General features: G+C 47.7%; 2 protein-coding genes across 2 annotated transcripts; both read left to right on the top strand.

Annotated features, from left to right (window-relative positions):
• The first annotated feature begins 2,393 nt into the window (after nucleotides 1-2,393).
• Nucleotides 2,394-6,937, top strand: HCAR1 (hydroxycarboxylic acid receptor 1). The gene is made up of 2 exons (XM_067015006.1): nucleotides 2,394-3,038; nucleotides 3,385-6,937. Exon 2 carries the CDS (start codon nucleotides 3,823-3,825, stop codon nucleotides 4,828-4,830), a length of 1,008 nt encoding a protein of 335 aa, XP_066871107.1. The 5' UTR covers nucleotides 2,394-3,038; nucleotides 3,385-3,822; the 3' UTR covers nucleotides 4,831-6,937.
• An 8,329-nt stretch (nucleotides 6,938-15,266) lies between these two features.
• Nucleotides 15,267-17,392, top strand: LOC131742614 (hydroxycarboxylic acid receptor 2). Its single transcript, XM_059040699.2, has one exon. The coding sequence runs from the start codon at nucleotides 15,396-15,398 to the stop codon at nucleotides 16,485-16,487; it is 1,092 nt and encodes a 363-aa protein (XP_058896682.1). The 5' UTR covers nucleotides 15,267-15,395; the 3' UTR covers nucleotides 16,488-17,392.
• Nucleotides 17,393-18,408: the final 1,016 nt, after the last annotated feature.

Raw genomic sequence — 18,408 nt, 5'->3', positions numbered from 1 at the left:
CATCCTCCCCACTCACAAAACTCCAATTAACCAGCTGTATTTTTTCGAACACATATTAAAGTCATAGCTATAAAGTCAAAGTCCATATGGATATTACTATCCATCATCTAAAATCATCTCATGTATCATCTGTGGCGTGTCTACCACACTGTGGAAAATATTGCCTTAAACCGCTTATTCAATTTGCCTTTCCTTTACTGTGATTTATGCACTTGTCTTATTTCTCCTAGTAAACGCTCAGCTCCAGACAGCAGATAACATCTTCCTCATTTGGGGCATCCTGAAGCATCTAGATAAAGTACCTCAGAGGTTCACTGAGTAAACCTTTTTTTTTTACATCAATAAAGCCTTTATTTTATTATTTATTTATTTATGGCCGTGCTGCATGGCATGTGGGATATTAGTTCCCCAACCAGGGATCGAACCCACGCCCCCTGCAGTGGAAACGTGGAGTCTTTACCGCTGGACCTCCAGGGAAGTCTCAAGCCTCTATTTTATATCAGGCATTGTAATTGGTAGCTAGAAATAAAAATAAGAACAGTAATGAAATTTGGCTTAAAGAAAATTTAAGACTTTTTTTAAAAGCAGTTTGTTTTTTTCTTGCGGTACGCGGGCCTCTCACCGCTGTGGCCTCTCCTGTTGCGGAGCACAGGCTCCGGACGCGCGGGCTCAGCGGCCATGGCTCACGGGCCCAGCGGCTCCGCGGCACGTGGGATCTTCCTGGACCGGGGCACGAACCCGTGTCCCCTGCATCGGCAGGCGGACTCTCAACCACTGCGCCACCAGGGAAGCCCATAGAGCAGTTTTAAGTTCACAGCAAAATTGAGGGGAAGACACAGAGATTTCCCACAAACCCTCCATCCCCACACATTCACAGCCTCCCTATTATCAGCAGTAGACTTTCAGAGAAAGAGAACCCTATCTTTTCTTCCTTAATCCCCTGCTAACTCTAGAGGGAAGAAGAGAGAAGGAGTGGAAGGTGATTCGACAAAACAGAAAGGATGTGGAGAAAAAAGGCAAGTGTTAGTCATTCTGGAAAAGGGAAACACTTGTGTTAACGTTTACAAGAATTTCGATGGTATCTGCTAACCCAGAAGGAAGAATCTTTTCCATGTGTTGAAAAATCCAGCCTGACCATATTGAGGTAGTACTCAGGGTCACCCACCCAGCCTCATTTTGGGGCATTCCAGCCTATGGTAGGCTCCCTCCCATCGGTTAGCATCTTCTTATAGAATCATAAAGGTCCACAGAGTGAAAGTGGCGGATATGTGCTCTCAGTAAAAGTAGGAGTTAATCATCAGATCCTTCTTCTAGGCCCTTACTGTCAAGAACATGGACTTTATCTCCGAGGACCTCTTGGATTGGTGAGGGAGCTAAATGTAGCTGTTTGGTGGACACGTTTATTTGTTAGAAGCTCAGAGACTCACAGGTAGGGTGTGAGGAGGAAAGTGACAGGAGAATGACACTGGAAAATTAGTTTGGGAACCATCTGTGAAGGGCCTTGTAGACCAACCCAAGGAACTTGACCTTTAACCTGGAGCAGAGGTGACAAACTTAAAATCCCACAGAGAGCAGGCGTGTCAGGTAACAGGGAGGGGTGAGGACTGTGGCAAATGGGGACTCTCGCCTTGTCTCAAGGGTGCAGCTACTCTCAGCTTCAGCAGACGGTTACCAGGCAGGAATGGCTGGCCCAGTGTGACCAGATCTTCCAGTTTCCATGAGAGGCTGGAAATGCAGGTGTGTTTTTGTTTTGTTTAATTAAAAAATATATTTTTTAATTTTTCAGCCATGCTGTGTGGCACATGAGATCTTAGTTTCCTGACCAGGGATCGAACCCAGGCCCCTTGCAGTGGAACCGTGGAGTCTTAACCCCTGGACTGCCAGGAAAGTCCCTGGAAATCCAGGTTTTGATAGGACAGTCCTAGGTTTTTAAAACATGTGGGCCGGGCTTCCCTGGTGGCGCAGTGGTTGGGAGTCCGCCTGCCGATGCAGGGGACACGGGTTCGTGCCCCGGTCTGGGAAGATCCCACGTGCCGCGGAGTGGCTGGGCCCGTGAGCCGTGGCCGCTGAGCCCGCGCGTCCAGAGCCTGTGCTCTGCAACGGGAGAGGCCACAGCAGTGAGAGGCCCGCGTACCGCACAAAAAAAAAAGCAACATATGGGCCAAGTCAAACTGGTTCTCAAACCAGATACGGCTCACAGGCCACACAGCTATCACATTGGCCGACTGAAGGGTTTTAAGGGGAAAAAAAAAAAAGATATGACCGTATCTGTGCTTGAGAAAAAAATCACACTGTAGAGTGGGAGAGGAATTACAGAAAATAGACTAGAGGCAAGGAGACTCAAGTGTTTCAACAGGAGGGAGGTGACAGTGATCCGTGCTAGGGTGGGGACAGAGGGGAAGGTTGTTGGAGGATCTGGAGTCCAGGATTCGGGGGAAGAAATTAGCTTTCACCAGCATCTGGAAGAAGGCATATTCCTCCTCTCAGTGCACGCCCTCCCCTCACCCTTTCCTAAACTGAAAGCTGAAAGGACGGACAGATCATCTCTAAAGCCAAAGGACAGGAAAGTTTAGCAAAGACTCTGGAATTGGGAGCAGACTAATTTTACTAATGATCGTTTTTGAGATAAACTCCTTGACCAACTGCCCCAACTCTCACTCTCCCCCACCAAGGGGCTCAGCACGTAATTAAAATTTAAAACTTATAGGGACTTCCCTGGCCGTCCAGTGGTTAAGACTCAGCGCTTCCAACGCAGGGGGCGCGGGTTTGATCCCTGGCTGAGGAGCTGAGATCCCACATGCCCTGCAGCCAAAAAAGAAAACAAACAAACAAACCACACAGGTCATGGCACTCTGCTCTTTCGAGCAGCGGAATTTGGGAAACTCGGAGCCAAATCCTCTTTTGCTTACAGCAGAGGGAAGACCTGCTTCCCAACGAGGCTGTTTCATGAATACGGACGCGAGAGGTGCCTTCAGATCCATCGCATGGTCTTGGTGGTGGTACAGCTGGTCACTCGGCTCCCAGGAAGAATGCTAAGGGTAAGGGGTGCAAATGGGGGAGAGGAATGGTGACTGGCCGCGGAGAATTTTTCTAACAGCCAACAAGCGCTCTATTAAGGATATTTTTCCTCCGCAGACCCTTCTGATTTTGAAGTGCTGTGTTTTTGGGTCTGGCATAGGAAGTGGCCCTTAGCAGTTGCAGAGCTAAACCTCCCCTCCCTGGCACGGCCTGGGAGCGCCCCACAGGATGAGGGAGAGGACAGCAGTCAGGCAAAGGTTAGGGAGGAAAGCGCAGGCAGAGTCCCAGAAGGGCTCCAGGAAATGTTTGTATTTCTCCACAGGGAGGGAGGACAAATAAGCTTTTTTTTTCATTCCTTCTGGGCAGCTTTGCTTATCCTCCGGCTAAGAGAGAGGCTGAGAATAAAAATCATTCTGGGGCAGGACTCAGCTACTCCTCTGCAGCACGAATCCCCTCGGACCTGCCAGCTGCTCCCCAGAAAGGACAACTGCGTGAAATTACCTGTGTTACAAAGCCCTGGGGTGCTACATGCTTCGGCTCTCAGGGAGACGGGCAGCTTGTGACCCCGGCTCCAGAGAAAGGACAACCCCCCCCACCCCCGCCACCTCGAGTCTCCCATTTCCTGGCGGAAGTTTCTGTTCTCCGCGGAGGGGCTGCATCCACGCACACGTGTAGGTACCTGTGTCCCAGGGTGGGGAAGCTGGAAACGCCAGCAGCTGGAGCGTTCAGGTAAGCATCTGTGTTTTGCGGGGAACTCCACAGCCCCCCCCCCCACACACACAGAACGCTGGTCCTCTGTCCACGATGGAAAACGGGTCGTGCTGCCTCATCCAGGGGGACCCCGTCTCCCAGGTGATGCCACCGCTGCTGATCCTGGCCTTCGTGCTGGGCGTGCTGGGCAACGGCATCGCCCTGTGTGGTTTCTGCTTTCACATGAAGACCTGGAAGCCGAGTACTATTTACCTATTCAACCTGGCCGTGGCCGACTTCCTTCTCGTGATCTGCCTGCCCTTTCGGACAGACTACTACCGCAGACACAGGCAGTGGGCCTTCGAGGACATCCCTTGCCGGGTGGCACTCTTCATGATGGCCACGAACAGGGCGGGGAGCATCGTCTTCCTCACGGTGGTGGCTGTGGACAGGTATTTTAAAGTGGTCCACCCCCACCACGTGGTGAATGCCATCTCCAACCGGGCTGCAGCTGGCATCGTCTGTGCCCTTTGGACCATGGTCATCCTGGGGACCCTGCCTCTTTTGATGGAGAGCCATCTGTGTGTGCAAGGGAAGACCGCAACTTGTGAGAGCTTCATCATGGAGTCGGCCAACGGCTGGCCCGACGTCCTGTTCCAGCTGGAATTCTTCCTGCCGCTCGGCATCATCTTGTTCTGCTCCTTCAAGATCATCTGGAGTCTGAAGCGGAGGCAGCACCTGGCCAGGCAGACGCGGATGAAGAAGGCGACCCGCTTCATCGTGGTGGTGGCGGCCGTGTTCGTCACCTGCTACCTGCCCAGCGTGTCGGCCAGGCTCTACTTCCTCTGGACAGTGCCGACCAGCGCCTGCAATCCCTTCGTCCACGTAGCCCTCCATGTCACCCTCAGCTTCACCTACGTGAACAGCATGCTGGACCCCCTGGTGTATTATTTTTCAAGTCCCTCGTTCCCCAAATTCTACTCCAAGCTCAAAATCCACAGTCTGAGACCTAAGCGTCTGGGACGCTCCAAGAGGCCAGAAGAGATGTCCATTTCAAACCTTTGTCACAAGAGTTGCGCCAGCGTGGCAAATAGCTTCCAAAGCCGATCCGATGTGCAGTGAGATCTGCAAATGTGACGGATGGCACCGGAACAGACGGATGGACAAAATCAAGGAGGACCCGCGGGCGACTTAGAAAGAATTCACGCTGGGGGGTGGAGAGCTTTGAAAACGCCATTCTTTCTTAGCTGTCTCCTTACTCTGTTAGATACGAAATTCAGCTCATTATGTCTTTTTGGAAGGTTCCAGTTGAGAAGTGAGTCGGTTGCATGTATATGATTTGATTTCAGGGGCAGGGGCGTGTGTGCGCGCGTGTGCGCGCGTGTATGTGTGCGCGTGCACGTGCGTGTGTGCGCGTGCGTGTGCGTGCGTGTGGGTTGGGAAGAGCTTGGCTCCTGTGTATTTTTAAATGGCTGAGTTAACAGGTACTAATGTTTAAATCCATCATGTTCTCTCTCTGGGGGAGTTAGTGAATTTAATAACCTATCCTCTGACCTTAAATTCTTACTTGTCTTGGAAAAGAGAAACTAGTGTAAATCAATATTTTTATTTCAGGCATAGTGAGGCTCTTTAGACTGGGAAGTCTCGACCCCGTTGATTTTCATCGTCCTGAGGCCCCTCTGTACTTTTCTGACTTCTCAGGAACCCAAGAAAAATGACAGCCAAACAATCTGCTCCCACCTTCTTGGAGCTCCACGTTTATCTGCAAGTCTTTGCATTTCAAAGAAAGTACTGAAGGATGTGTTTACCTGCCCTGAATTTTCCAGTGGGAGCTGAGTGCTTGAAAAAATCCCGTTAGCCTTTGGGAAGTGCTGAGTCTGGCGTAATTGCTCTGGCTGCTTGTTATGTGACTATGAGTTTGAATTATTCAATCACTCATTTTCTACGTATTTCCTGAATTAATATTCTGTGCCAGGTACTGTGTTAATGTCCCTTTTACCTGGACGGTCCTTAGTCAACTTGTGTGTGGCGGGGTGGGAGGTGTGTGTGTGTGTGTGTGTAGCAAGCAGACAGAAGTTAATGAAGTTCACCCTTTCAATGACTATAGTTTCTAGACCTGTTCTCTGCAAACACCAGTGTTTTCCTCTATTGTAGGATTCCATACAAACACGAAAGGGAGGAAAGGGTAGTACCCCTTATACACGTGAATTTCCCAAATATGTCCATAGGACCCTCAAAACTAGATGATTGTATGAATGACATGCTGCCCCTGCCCTGGATTAGGGGGAAAGATTCCAAGCCAACCTTAGCTCCGTTCTCAAGCCACAAAATGGTGAAAGTGTCCGCGGTCCCTTTATTTACACTTTCTCAAATTCCCAGAGGACTCTCTGCAGTTAAGGCCCTTACCAACTTTTCATTCTTTAGCCTTGAAACATCCCGCTAGGCTGTTCCTATTAATTCCTTTTTCAGGGGCACTGCACAGCCCAGGGATGGGCTGTACAAAGCTCAAATCACAGCTCAACTGCTTACGATGTGTGATCTAGGGACGGAGTGTTTTTCCTTTGGCCGCACCGCAGCACGCGGAATCTTCAGGAATCTTCGTTCTCTGACCAGAGATCAAACCCGTGCCCCCTGCAGTGGAAGCTCGCAGACCTAACCACTGGACCACTAGGGAATTCCCTGGGGGAAGAGTTTACCTAACCACATTTAGTTTCAATTTCCTCATCTGTCAAACAGGGGTAACAATAACGTTGACATCAGAAGGTCACTGGGTGGATTCCTTGAATGTAGGATCCTGAAGCACAGGGACTTTGTTTACTCTTATGTACCCAGAGCCTGGAGGCACGCCTGCACATAGTAGGCGCTCAGTAAATATTTGAATGAATGAATAAGTGCATGTAAAACGTTAAGCGCAGTGTCTGGCAGTAAGTGCATAATATTACGATGTATTATGTTAACACACTCTACATATAAGGAAACTGAGGCACAGAGGCAATATCTCCCGGGGTTCAGAGCCCATAAGTAGCTGCTCTGTTGTGACTACTTGAGTTCCCTGGCTCCCTAGCTTCCAGGGGAGAAGTGAAAGCAAGGATTCTTATTAGCATCAAAGAACCATATATCCTCTTGACAGAAATCTGTGAAAACCCCACACTTCTGCTTTAAATTCTATTCTTAGCTCATTCTTTCCTGGGCTGCCCCTTGTTGCTTCATCTTAATAAAAACGGATTCCAAAAGAAAGTCTGCGCCCTGTGTGTGATCCTATGTTAAAAGATTCATGAGAGGGCTTCCCCGGTGGCGCAGAGGTTGAGAGCCCGCCTGCCGATGCAGGGGACACGGGTTCGTGTCCCGGTCCGGGAAGATCCCACGTGCCGCGGAGCGGCTGGGCCCATGAGCCATGGCGGGAGAGGCCACAACAGTGAGAGGCCCGCGTACCGGGAAAAAAAAAAAAAAAAGATTCGTGAGGGGCTCAAGACGCAGATGTAGAGAATGGACTTGAGGGGGAAGGGTAAGCTGGGACGAAGCGAGAGAGTGGCATGGACTTACATACACGACCAAATGTAAAATAGATCGCTAGTGGGAAGCAGCCGCATAGCACAGGGAGATTCTGAAGGGTCATATAGCTTTGTTGACAAAGCTTTGTTTAAACTACCTGGAATAGGAAAATGTCATCGATTTAAAAGAAATACTGTGTCCTCTGACTCAGGGTCTTTCAGGAAAGTCACATAAAAGCGAGAAGGGATAGTAGACCATTATGGTTCAGGAACTATGTGGAAAAAATAAGAGGTACCTTTTACTGGTGCCGACAACATAAAAATTTAGGTTCTGGTCTAGTCTCAGAATGGGTTTCCTTACCCTTTCTGACCACTGACATGGTGAAGATGGTGTCTGAGGTCACCAGTGCGCAGGGGCTGCTTGGATGGGATTGGAATTCTGGGCACAAGGCGTTGAGCCACTTGTTAAAGGTTCCCGAGCAACGTGGCGAAGCGGCCACACGGCAATGTACAGTCTCAGCCTGCTGCTTCCTGGGCCTTCAAAATCCACGGAGGTTTCCGATATTACTCAAGACTCCATCATCCCGGTGAGTGCATAAATGGCTTCAGGATCAGCTACATATTGATAATTTCCAGTTCAAAGTGAAAATGCAAGGTCCCTCATTCAAAAAGAATTAAGAATTTCAAGATGGTGGCAGCAGGGCGTTAGACTAAACACAGGACCCTTGTGAACTCATCCGTGAAGCTGGGGCCATACATTTTCTGTATAGAGAGGTCGAGATGGAGCTGATTAAATAGATGGGCTCACATATGGGCTTAATCTATACTCAGCCTCCAGTGATGATACAGTTGCAGTGAGAAGGGGGTCAACATTTTCTTCCTTGTAAAGATTCCTTCATTCATTCATTCCCTCTTTCAAGGAACATTTATTAGGCACCAGCTCTGCACCAGGCACAGTAAAAACACAAAAAACATAGCCCCTCACCCCATGGGTTCCATTGTAGAAACCAAGGAAAAAGGAAATTTACCATTCAGGGCAACTGCAGTGAAAGTGGTAAACTTAGGGCTCTACAGGAGAACCCAGGGGCCCTTAATCCTGGCTTAGGGGGTGAGGGAAGGCTTCTCAGAGGAAGTGACTTGTGAACTTAGCCCTGAAGGATGAAGAAGAGGTAACCAGATTGAAACCTAACAGGACCCTATAGGGCTCCCAGGTGTGGAGGCCTTTTTGTCCCCCATTTCTTGTAGGCAAGACTCCAGCCTCCATGACCTTCCCTGAGTTCCAAAGGGCAGATTAGAACAGTTGCTAGTCAAGGGGGGAGCAGCCAGGAAACCACTTGAGGCAAGATTAAAGGGACTAGAAAAGCTCATCAAGATTAGGAGACCGAGGACTTCCCTGGTGGCTCAGTGGTTAAGAATCCTGCTGCCAATGCAGTGGACACGGGTTTGAGCCCTGGTCCAGGAAGATCCCACATGCCGCGGAGCAGCTAAGCCCGTGCACCGCAACTACTGAGCCTGTGCTCTAGAGCCTGTGAGCCACAACTATTGAGCCTGAGTGCCACAACTACTGAAGCCCGCGCACCTAGAGCCCATGCTCCGCAGCAACAAAGACCCAAGACAGCCAAAAATAAAAAATAAATCAATAAATTTAAAAAAAAAAAGATTAGGAGACCAACCAGCTGAGATCCCACACACACCCTAGTTTTGTCAGCAACCCCACTCTTTTGAAACTTTGCAGAAGAAAGAAGAACGCAAGACTGTTACTGTCTTGTTGTTTATCACATACCCGTGACCATAAGCCCCGACTATAAGACCCCTCCCTATTTCCCAGGGAGGGGGGCACAGTTCTTGAGGCACTAGCCTACTGTGTTCACTCTTTGCCTGGCAAAGAAATAAAGCCACTCTTTCTTTCTCCGCCATAACTCTGTCTCTGTGTTTCTGTTCGGCACCGGTGCACAAGATTTTGGCATCAAGATGACTCAGCGGGGAGAGGTGTTCCACTTAGAGTGGAGAGAGATGAGAACGCAGATTGTTTGCGAACTGCAGGAAGATCAATGGGACAGGAACGAAAAGTCCAGGCTGGGCTACAACAACCTGGTAAGAGGTGAAGCCCTGAGATCCACCAGGTGAGAAGGGTCTGCTCACAATCTTTCCTGATAGAAGATTTGTAAATAGCCTCGCAGACCCCTTTCTTTTCAAACAGGAATTCCATTTATTTAATCACAGAGGCATACATGTTTTTGTTCAAAACTCAAGGAACACACAAATATGTAAAGTAAGAAGTACGTCTTCCTTTCATTCCTCTTAATCTCATTTTCTAGAGGTGATGACTTTTTTTTTTTTTTTTGGCCATGCCCACGCGGCATGCGGGGATCTTTGTTCCCAGACCAGGGATTGAACCCCCTCCCCCTGAGGTGGAAGCGCGGAGTCTTAACCACTGGACCACCAGGGAAGTCCCGAGGTGATAACTTTTAACATTTGGGCTATATAGACTCTTGCACAAAACTAATGAATCTTTAGTTTTGCTAAAGCAAGATAGATAGATAGGTAGACAGATAGATAATTTTGCAAGGTACTCCGATCAGGAATATCTTCCTATATCAGAACAGAGATCAAGCTCCTTGTTTTTAATTATATTTCATTGTATAAATGGACCACATGTAGTTTATTTAACCAGTGGCCTTTTAATAGACATTTAAGTTATTTCCAACTTTCCTCTATTGCCGCCATCCTATGGTGAACATTCTGAATGATATATCTTTGGGTAAATGTGCCAGAGGTTTTAGAAGATAGATTCTTAGACCAGGAATTGTTGAGTCAAAGGACAGGCATATTGAGTGAGGTAGTGTGCACAGTGGCTGAGAGAAGAGCCCCTGGAGCCACACTGTGTGGGTTCAAATCCTATCTCCTTTCCTTACTAGCTGTGTGACCTCGCGCAAGTTACTTAACCTCTCACTGCTTTGTTTTTCTTGTCTGTAAAAGAATAATACCTATCCCTTAAGGTTGTTCTAAGCACTAGACAAGTTTAGCTTATAAAGCACCTACACTAGTGCCCGAATGGAGTTAGCTCTATTTCTATTAACCCTTATTATTATCTTGTATTCGTTCTTATTATATTAGCTTTTATTATAACCTTGATAGATACCACCAAATCACCCAACAAAAAGGCTGACTCCCACCGACAGTGTATGAGAAAGACTTCTTCCATGCCCTTGCCAGCAGGCCCTTGTTGGGTTGCTTTGTTTAATAAGCATTTTTCTCCTTCTTTTTCAAAAACAAAACAAAAACAAAAACCTTTACTCCTTTAAAGTGGTGAAGTCTAATTTATCTTTTTTTTTTTGCTTGTTTGTGTGTTTGGTGTTGTACTTAGGAAGGCTTTGCCTAAGCCAAGGTCATGACGACTTACTCTTAGGTTTTCTTCTAAGAGCTTTATGTCTTACATTTAGGTCTGTAATCCATTCTGAGTTCATTTTTTGTGTACGGTTCAAGGAAAGGATCCAGCTTCATTCTTTTGCTTATTCAGTCATCCAGCAGCATTTATTAAAAAGATGATTCTTTCTCCCCTGGATTTGTTTTAGCACCCTTGTTATAAAATCAGCTGACCATAAATGCAAGAGTTTATTTCTGGACTCTCAATCCTGCTCTATTGATCTGTATATCTATCCTTATGCCAGAACCACACTGTCTTGATTACTGTAGTTTTTTTTTTTTTAAATTAATTTTATAATTTATTTATTTTTGGTTGCATTGGGTCTTTGTTGCTGTGCATGGGCTTTCTCTAGTTGTGACTAGCGGGGGCTACTCTTCGTTGCCGTGCATGGGCTTCCCATGGTGGTGGCTTCTCTTGTTGTGGAGCATGGGCTCTAGGCGCCCGGGCTTCAGTAGCACATGTTGTACACATGGGCTCAGTAGTTGCGGTGCGTGGGCTCAGTAGTTGTGTCACACAGTCTCTGGAGCGCAGGCTAAGTAGTTGTGGCACACGGGCTTAGCTGCTCCACGGCATGTGGGATCTTCCCGGACCAGGGCTCAAACCCATAACCCCTGCATTGGCAGGCCGGTTCTTCACCACTGTGCCACCAGGGAAGACCCTTGATTACTGTCGTTTTGCAGTAAGTTTCTAAATTGGGAAATGTGAATTCTCTAACTTTGTTCTTCTTTTTCAAGATTATTTGGTTATTTCTGGTTTGCCCTTGGGTTTTTTGCAATAAATTTAACACCACGTTTCAAAACCCCGAAATACCCTTCTCCTTTCTTTTAATGTCTCTGTTAGTCAGTATCACCAGCTTCCTCTGCCCCCTTACTTCCCAGTTTCTCCTACTTCATCTTCTTCACTAGTGGTTCAAAGGTCTCTCATTTCCCAAGTGTCCCAACTCAATGTCATTTACTACTTGCAGAGCCAAGTCTCCCCGGATGCCACCAATGGACTGTGCCTCCTGAACCCACACCCTTACGTGGCCCTCCCCATGGAATGTGGACTGGCGTGGTGACTCGCCTTCGCCAGGAGAATGCGGTGGAGGTGATGTTCTGGGATTTCCGAGCCTAGGCGTTCAGAAGGTCTGCCTGTGTGCTTCCGGGAGGGTTGAGTAGCCTCGCAAGAAGTCCAGCGCACTCAGTGGAAAGAATATGTGCCACCAGGGAAGCCCCACCGGGTTTTTGAGAGGATTAAATGAGATCACGTAGGCACATCTCTTAGCCTCATGCCTGGCACAAAGCAAGCATTTGATAAAGGACAGCTATTATTTTTAATTTTAAAAAGTAGTTCCGGGCTTCCCTGGTGGCGCAGTGGTTGAGGGTCCGCCTGCCGATGCAGGGGACACGGGTTCGTGCCCCGGTCCGGGAAGATGCCACATGCCGCGGAGCGGCTGGGCCCGTGAGCCATGGCCGCTGGGCCTGCGCGTCCGGAGCCTGTGCTCCGCAATGGGAGAGGCCACGGCAGTGAGAGGCCCGCGTACCGCAAAAAAAAGAAAAAAAAGTAGTTCCATCCCGTTCAGGGGCACATTCCAGTTGTAATAAGAGAACTAGGCATGGAGATTCGAGTTAATTGTGAAAGTCACAAATGTTAAGCGGAGTTTCCCCCAAACTCGGTAGAATCGCTGCCTGAACTGTTGAAATGATTCACTGGAACAAGTTTCTGTACAACTCATGCACTAGTAAGAAAAAAAAAAAAAAAACATAAAAGAAGGACAGGAGCAAGACAAAACATGCCCACAGCACAATCGGAAGACAGGAAATTGCATAGCAGGGCCAGAATCCAGGGAGGCTGGGATTGACATTCTGAGTAGCTGTGGACCTGGATTTAGAATCCTAGGGTGTGAGAGTTGGAAAGAAGCTGCAAGATGGTCTCATTCCCCCACTTTATACATGAGGAAGCTCAGAGGTTAAGAGGTTTCACAGCTAATGATGGAGTGAGAAAAAAGCATCCAGGGCCTCCAATTTCTCTCTTTTTTTCAAATGTAACAGTATCTATTGCTGTTCTTTCCTAGTTCTATCCATGGTATTGGGGTATTTTTTTGTTTGTTTTCATTTTTTAGGATTTTTTTGATGTGGACCATTTTTAAAGTCTTTATTGAATTTGTTATAATATTGGTTCTGTTTTATGTTTTGGTTTTTTGGCCACGAGGCACGTGGAATCTTAGCTCCCCGATCAGGGATGGAACCCGAACCCCCTGCATTGGAAGGCGAAGTCTTAACCTCTGGACTGCCAGGGAAGTCCCCCATGACTTTTTTTTTTCTTTTTAAAAAGCAACTATTGGGCTTCTCTGGTGGCGCAGCGGTTAAGAATCCGCCTGCCAATGCAGGGGACATGGGTTCAAGCCCTGGTCCGGAAAGATCGCACATGCCGCGGAGCAACAAAGCCCATATGTCACAACTACTGAGCCTGCGAGCCACAACTGTCGAAGCCCATGCACCTAGAGCCTGTGCTCTGCAACAAGAGGAACCACCACAATAAGTCCACCCACTGCAACGAAGAGTAGCCTTGCTTGCCACAACTAGAGAAAGCCCATGACCAGCAACGAAGACCCAATGCAGCCAAAAAAAAAAAAAAAAAAAGGAAATATTATGAAATTGTAAAACTTAGAAAGGGAGGATCCCTTGCAAATTCCAGCTCCCCAAAATAACTATGATGAATAGTCAGGTTTTCTGACTCTCTTAGTTAATAAAGGCACTTAGGGTTTACTTTAGGGTTACTTAGGGTTACTCTATGAATGTCATTGACAAGTCCACATTGCATCCAAGAAAGGAGCAGGATATTCACAGGCAGCAAGGATGGGAAGCAAATACTAGGCATTTCACTAGAGTCTAACTACAGCCACATAATGTGACCTCAATCCAGTACAGCCTTCTAGAAGGGGCAATAATATGAGGCAGTGTAGTGTAATGGTTAGGGACACAGGCCTTGAAGCCAGTGCCAGCTTCAAATCTTATTAGCTGCGTAGCCTTGAATAGAAGACCAACCTCTCTGAGCTTCCTCATTTTGAAATTGGAATCAGTAACAGTCCCTACCTCATGGAATGCAGTCAGTGGAAAACAAGATAATGTATTTCAGATAATGATGGGATGTCCCTGGCGGTCCAGTGGTTAAGACTCCGCACGCTTCCACTGCGGGGGACACAGGTTCGATCCCTGGTGGGGGAACTAAGATCCTGCATGCCGAGCAGCACGGCCAAATAAATAAATAAATAGAGATAAAGCGCTGAGCATGGCGTCTGGCACAAAGGAAGCTCCCCCTAACGGGGGCGCCAACAGCATCTTCAACATCCTCTTCATCATCAAGTGCCACTGCTTCCTGTGTGAGTCTAACATTAGATCATCCTGACTGCCGTTTCCTGGAAGGAGTCTACGAATCCCTATCGTGGAACCTGGGTGTGAAACTAAAGAAGCAGATGTCCCACTTCTCACTCAAAGTAGAAGCAACACAACTCAGAACCTCTTGCACGGCAAGAATTCATCAGACCAAAAGATTACGGGGTGGAAATGTTCTGTAGCGTTACACCCAATTATGCTGAAAAGCAGAGAAATGATGTGTGTAACAATGACCTGCTGCAAGGCAGAGGTCAAAGTCTTTTTACATTCTCTCCAAGTTTAATTTTCCAGAAATGGGGGCTTTTAAAATATCACGTGCATCATGGGGGAGGTTGTGTGCGTGTGGGGACAGCTGGCATACCGCTGGTATATATACGCTCTGTACTTTCCACTCAGTTTTGCTGGGAACCTAAAACTGCTCTAAAAAATAAAGTTTATTCATTTTAGTAAGTCACGTGCTCAACAATAAATTACTTGCTTGAGCAAGAAGGCATCTCAAAATCTAACACAAACAAAGGAAGAAAACCTAACTTATTGTAACACACCACTGGCAATCCAAACTGGGTTCAAGTTTGCAAGCATCTTATGAAATGGCGTGCTGCTCTCAGATAGCTTTTTTTTCCCCTGAGCTGGGGATTAATTGCAGGGTTCTGGTGTAGAAAAGCAACCCATGTTTTGCAAAGAAGATGGCATGGAGACATCAAAAGCAACACATCTGTCCTCATAAAATACGAGACAATTACTGTCCTCTCGGCCTTTCCAAAAAAAAAAAAAACCATACACATGCTACTGTTTCTTAAAACACAAGCCTGTTAATATTCCATGCGAATTCTTCACGTTTCTGTGGAGCACAGTAAATTCTTATTGCTGCTGTTGTTGTGTTTATTATGCAAGGCAACCAATCATATGACAGTGAATTAATTCTCCCATGTTAAGTATTCAATATACAGGCACACCGCCTTCCACATTTCCATCTGCTTGAATTATGTCATGTCATAATTCACAATGATGACAGTCTGCTTGCCCAAACTTTTTTTTTTTTTTTTTTTTAATTGTTGTTGGTACGCGGGCCTCTCACTGCCGTGGCCCCAAACGTATTCTTTACATTTAGAAAATTTTGTGGGTTCTTATATGCCCAGGGGATTTTTTTTTTTTTTTTTTTTTTTTTTGGTATTTGTTTATGCAAACAGCAGGTTGCATAAGAGCCTTGCTGGCTTTTTTCTTTTTTTAAAAAAGCGATTTCGTAGTTTCCTGGTAACCATTCAGTCATCTATTTCAACACCCTGACATGACATAAAGGCGAGCGCTGAACCACAGGTTCGCCACTCAGACCCACACCTCGTTCCCTGAGTGTTCGCTACGGGAGGCGCTCCCTAAGACCAACGCGATTCACTCATGAACCCGTCCCACCCGCAGAATCACTTTCTGGAAATAGGCAAGAAGAACTGCTGTGTGTTCCGGGATGATTTCATTGCCAAGGTGCTGCCGCCGGTGGTGGGGCTGGAGTTTGTGTTCGGGCTCCTGGGCAATGGCTTTGCCCTGTGGGTTTTCTGCTTCCACCTCAAGTCCTGGAAAGCCAGCCGGGTGTTTCTGTTCAACTTGGCTGTGGCCGACTTTCTCCTGATCATCTGCCTGCCTTTCCTGACCGACAACTACGTGCGGAAGTGGGACTGGAGGTTCGGGGACGTCGCGTGTCGCGTGATGCTCTTCATGCTCGCCATGAACCGCCAGGGCAGCATCATCTTCCTCACGGTGGTGGCCGTGGACAGGTACTTCCGAGTGGTCCACCCCCATCACGCCCTGAACAAGATCTCCAACCGGACGGCGGCCCTCATCTCCTGCCTCCTGTGGGGCGTCACGATCGGCCTGACGATCCACCTCCTGTACAAGAAGATGCTGATCCGGAATCGCAACTCGAATCTGTGCAGTAGCTTCAACATCTGCCACACCTTCCGCTGGCACGACGCCATGTTCCTGCTGGAGTTCTTCCTGCCCCTGGGCATCATCCTGTTCTGCTCGGCCAGGATCATCTGGAGCCTGCGGCAGCGACAAATGAACAGGCACGCCAAGATCAAGAGGGCCATCAACTTCATCGTGGTGGTGGCCGTCGTCTTCGCCGTCTGCTTCCTGCCCAGCGTGGCCGCGCGCATGCGCATCTTCTGGCTCCTCCACACCGCTGGCACGGAGAACTGCGACACCTATCGCTCGGTCGACCTGGCTTTTTACATCACCCTCAGCTTCACCTACATGAACAGCATGCTGGACCCTTTGGTGTATTACTTCTCCAGCCCATCTTTCCCCAACTTCTTCTCCGCCTTGATCAGCCGCTGCCTGCGGAGGAAGGTGCCCGAGGAGGCCGAGAATAACCGCAGCACAAGTGTCGGGCTCACGGGGGATCCGAGTACTACCAAGAATGTTCCCGACACTTTAATGGCCAATCCCAGCGAGCCTCAGAGCCCCTCTTATCTGACTTCAGCCTCTCCTTAAAATAACCAAGCCGAGAAAGCAGACGATCATCAAGGACCAAGATCTCTGGAGAAGCAGTTGGGCTGGTACACAGAGTTAATTAACATCGTGAGCCTCGGCCTGTGGTTTCCCAGAACTTCCAGATCCAGAGAATCCGATATAGAGAATCGGTCTGGTGGCATGGGCTGCTTGGTGGCAGCGTGTCTCCGCCGGGATCTTGGGGGAGCGGAGGAAGAAGCCTCTAGGCGTCTGAAACTTCTGTTCACTCTTGGACACTGGCAGAAGTGAAGATGGCAAAACTGTCCACATTTCTGCTGCTGGAGAGTTGGAGCCACAGAGACGCCCACCGGCACCTGTGACTCACTGCCTCTTTCCTTCACCTGCCTTAGACTTGGATGGTTCTCAGCTCCTGGGGTGCGCCTGTTTGTGGGCTCCCACTGGGATAAGGAAAGCTAAGTGATTGGAGGGGAATTATTGCTCCTCCTAGAGGGAGCCCAGGCATCATGAAACAAGCCAGGGGGGGGTCGCCTGGGTTCCGTGGGACCAATCCATCTTTCAGCTACGCTTTAGCAGAAATAGACCAGACAGAAACTCATGAGCTCTGGTTAATGTCTGAGTTTCCAGTGCTGGTAAGGAGGGGATTTGCCCCAGGAGGGACTGGGCGAAACAGTGTTACTAAGGGAAAGGAAATGGCATTTATGTTAAAACCTGCAAGGAATCCATTCCTCTCTTGTTTACACTAATTTGAAGGTTGAACTGTTAAAAAGACTTCAGGGAGAGAGCTGCTTGCCACCTCTGTTTTGCTTTTATCACTAAAAGGGAAATGCTGCCCAATGGTTAGGCGGGGGAAAGCTTCCTCCTGGTTCATTTGCTTGTGTTTCTATATTTATAAGAAATCTACCACTTCAATAAACTTTGATATGAGACACACAGTCTGGTGTTGCATGTGTCTGGGTGATGGTTCACAGACATGGACTTCTTACTTTAGTGGAGAATTTTATGGGTTGTTAACCCATAAAATTTTCAACCAGGTTGCCCTGGTAGAAAAATACCACATACTGTAAAGTAAGAAAAGGATGTGGACTCTGAACTGCAACATGAGATAGTTACATAAAACTTACATATGCATTCAAACAAAAATGGGAGAGAGCTGGGAAAAGTAAACACAATTTAATTCAGAAGGGTAGTTCAGACAGGATTGCAAGAGCACTTTGTTTTATTTAGGGCTTGGTGAATGTTGCTATGAGTATTTGTGTATTTAAAAAGGAATCCAGCCAGACTGGAGGAGGAGAGAACTTCCTGTGGGATGGTTTCAGTTCCCAATTCTGGAATGGAAAGGAGACGCACTGGTTTGAGTCTATGATCGGTCCAAGTTTCTGTTACGCTTTCACTTCCACTCATTAGCTCTTTAGCAAGATGAGGCTTGATTTGGCATTGCGACTCGGATGCCAATAAGAAATGCAGATACTCAGCCTCCCAGCCATGGCTGAATGGGCAGTAAAGGAAGAAAGATGAACGGTCTTGAGGTTCTGATCAGTGTGCTTGTCTGTTTTTTCAATTAACTCCTAGAGACAGAAACTTAAAAGCAGACATCACCTTCTTAAAGAGGAAGAGATGAGCAGAGCTGAGCTCAGAGGAAAGTAGAGATTCCCCCAGCCCCAGATGCATGAGTCAGCAGGGCACCCAGTTGTGAAACTCCAACCTGTTCAGAACTAACAACCCACATCCGTCTTTTTGTTCATTCATCCCATCAGCTTTTATGTATTAAGCACCAGCGGTGTGCTGCTGTGTTCTGAGTGGTTGATGGAAATAGAGCCAGGAACAAGGTCCCCAGGACCCTCTTCTCATAGAACTCACATTCAAGGGGGGGAGGTGGACAGAAAAGAAGTAGACAAATAAATGGAAAGGGAGCTTGGGATGTCTGTGAGGACGCTGAAGCCAA

Source organism: Kogia breviceps, chromosome 15, assembly GCF_026419965.1.
Source record: "Kogia breviceps isolate mKogBre1 chromosome 15, mKogBre1 haplotype 1, whole genome shotgun sequence".
NCBI lineage: Eukaryota > Metazoa > Chordata > Mammalia > Artiodactyla > Physeteridae > Kogia > Kogia breviceps.
The sequence above is the reverse complement of the archived record's forward strand: the minus strand, read 5'-3'. Positions and strand labels throughout refer to the sequence as shown.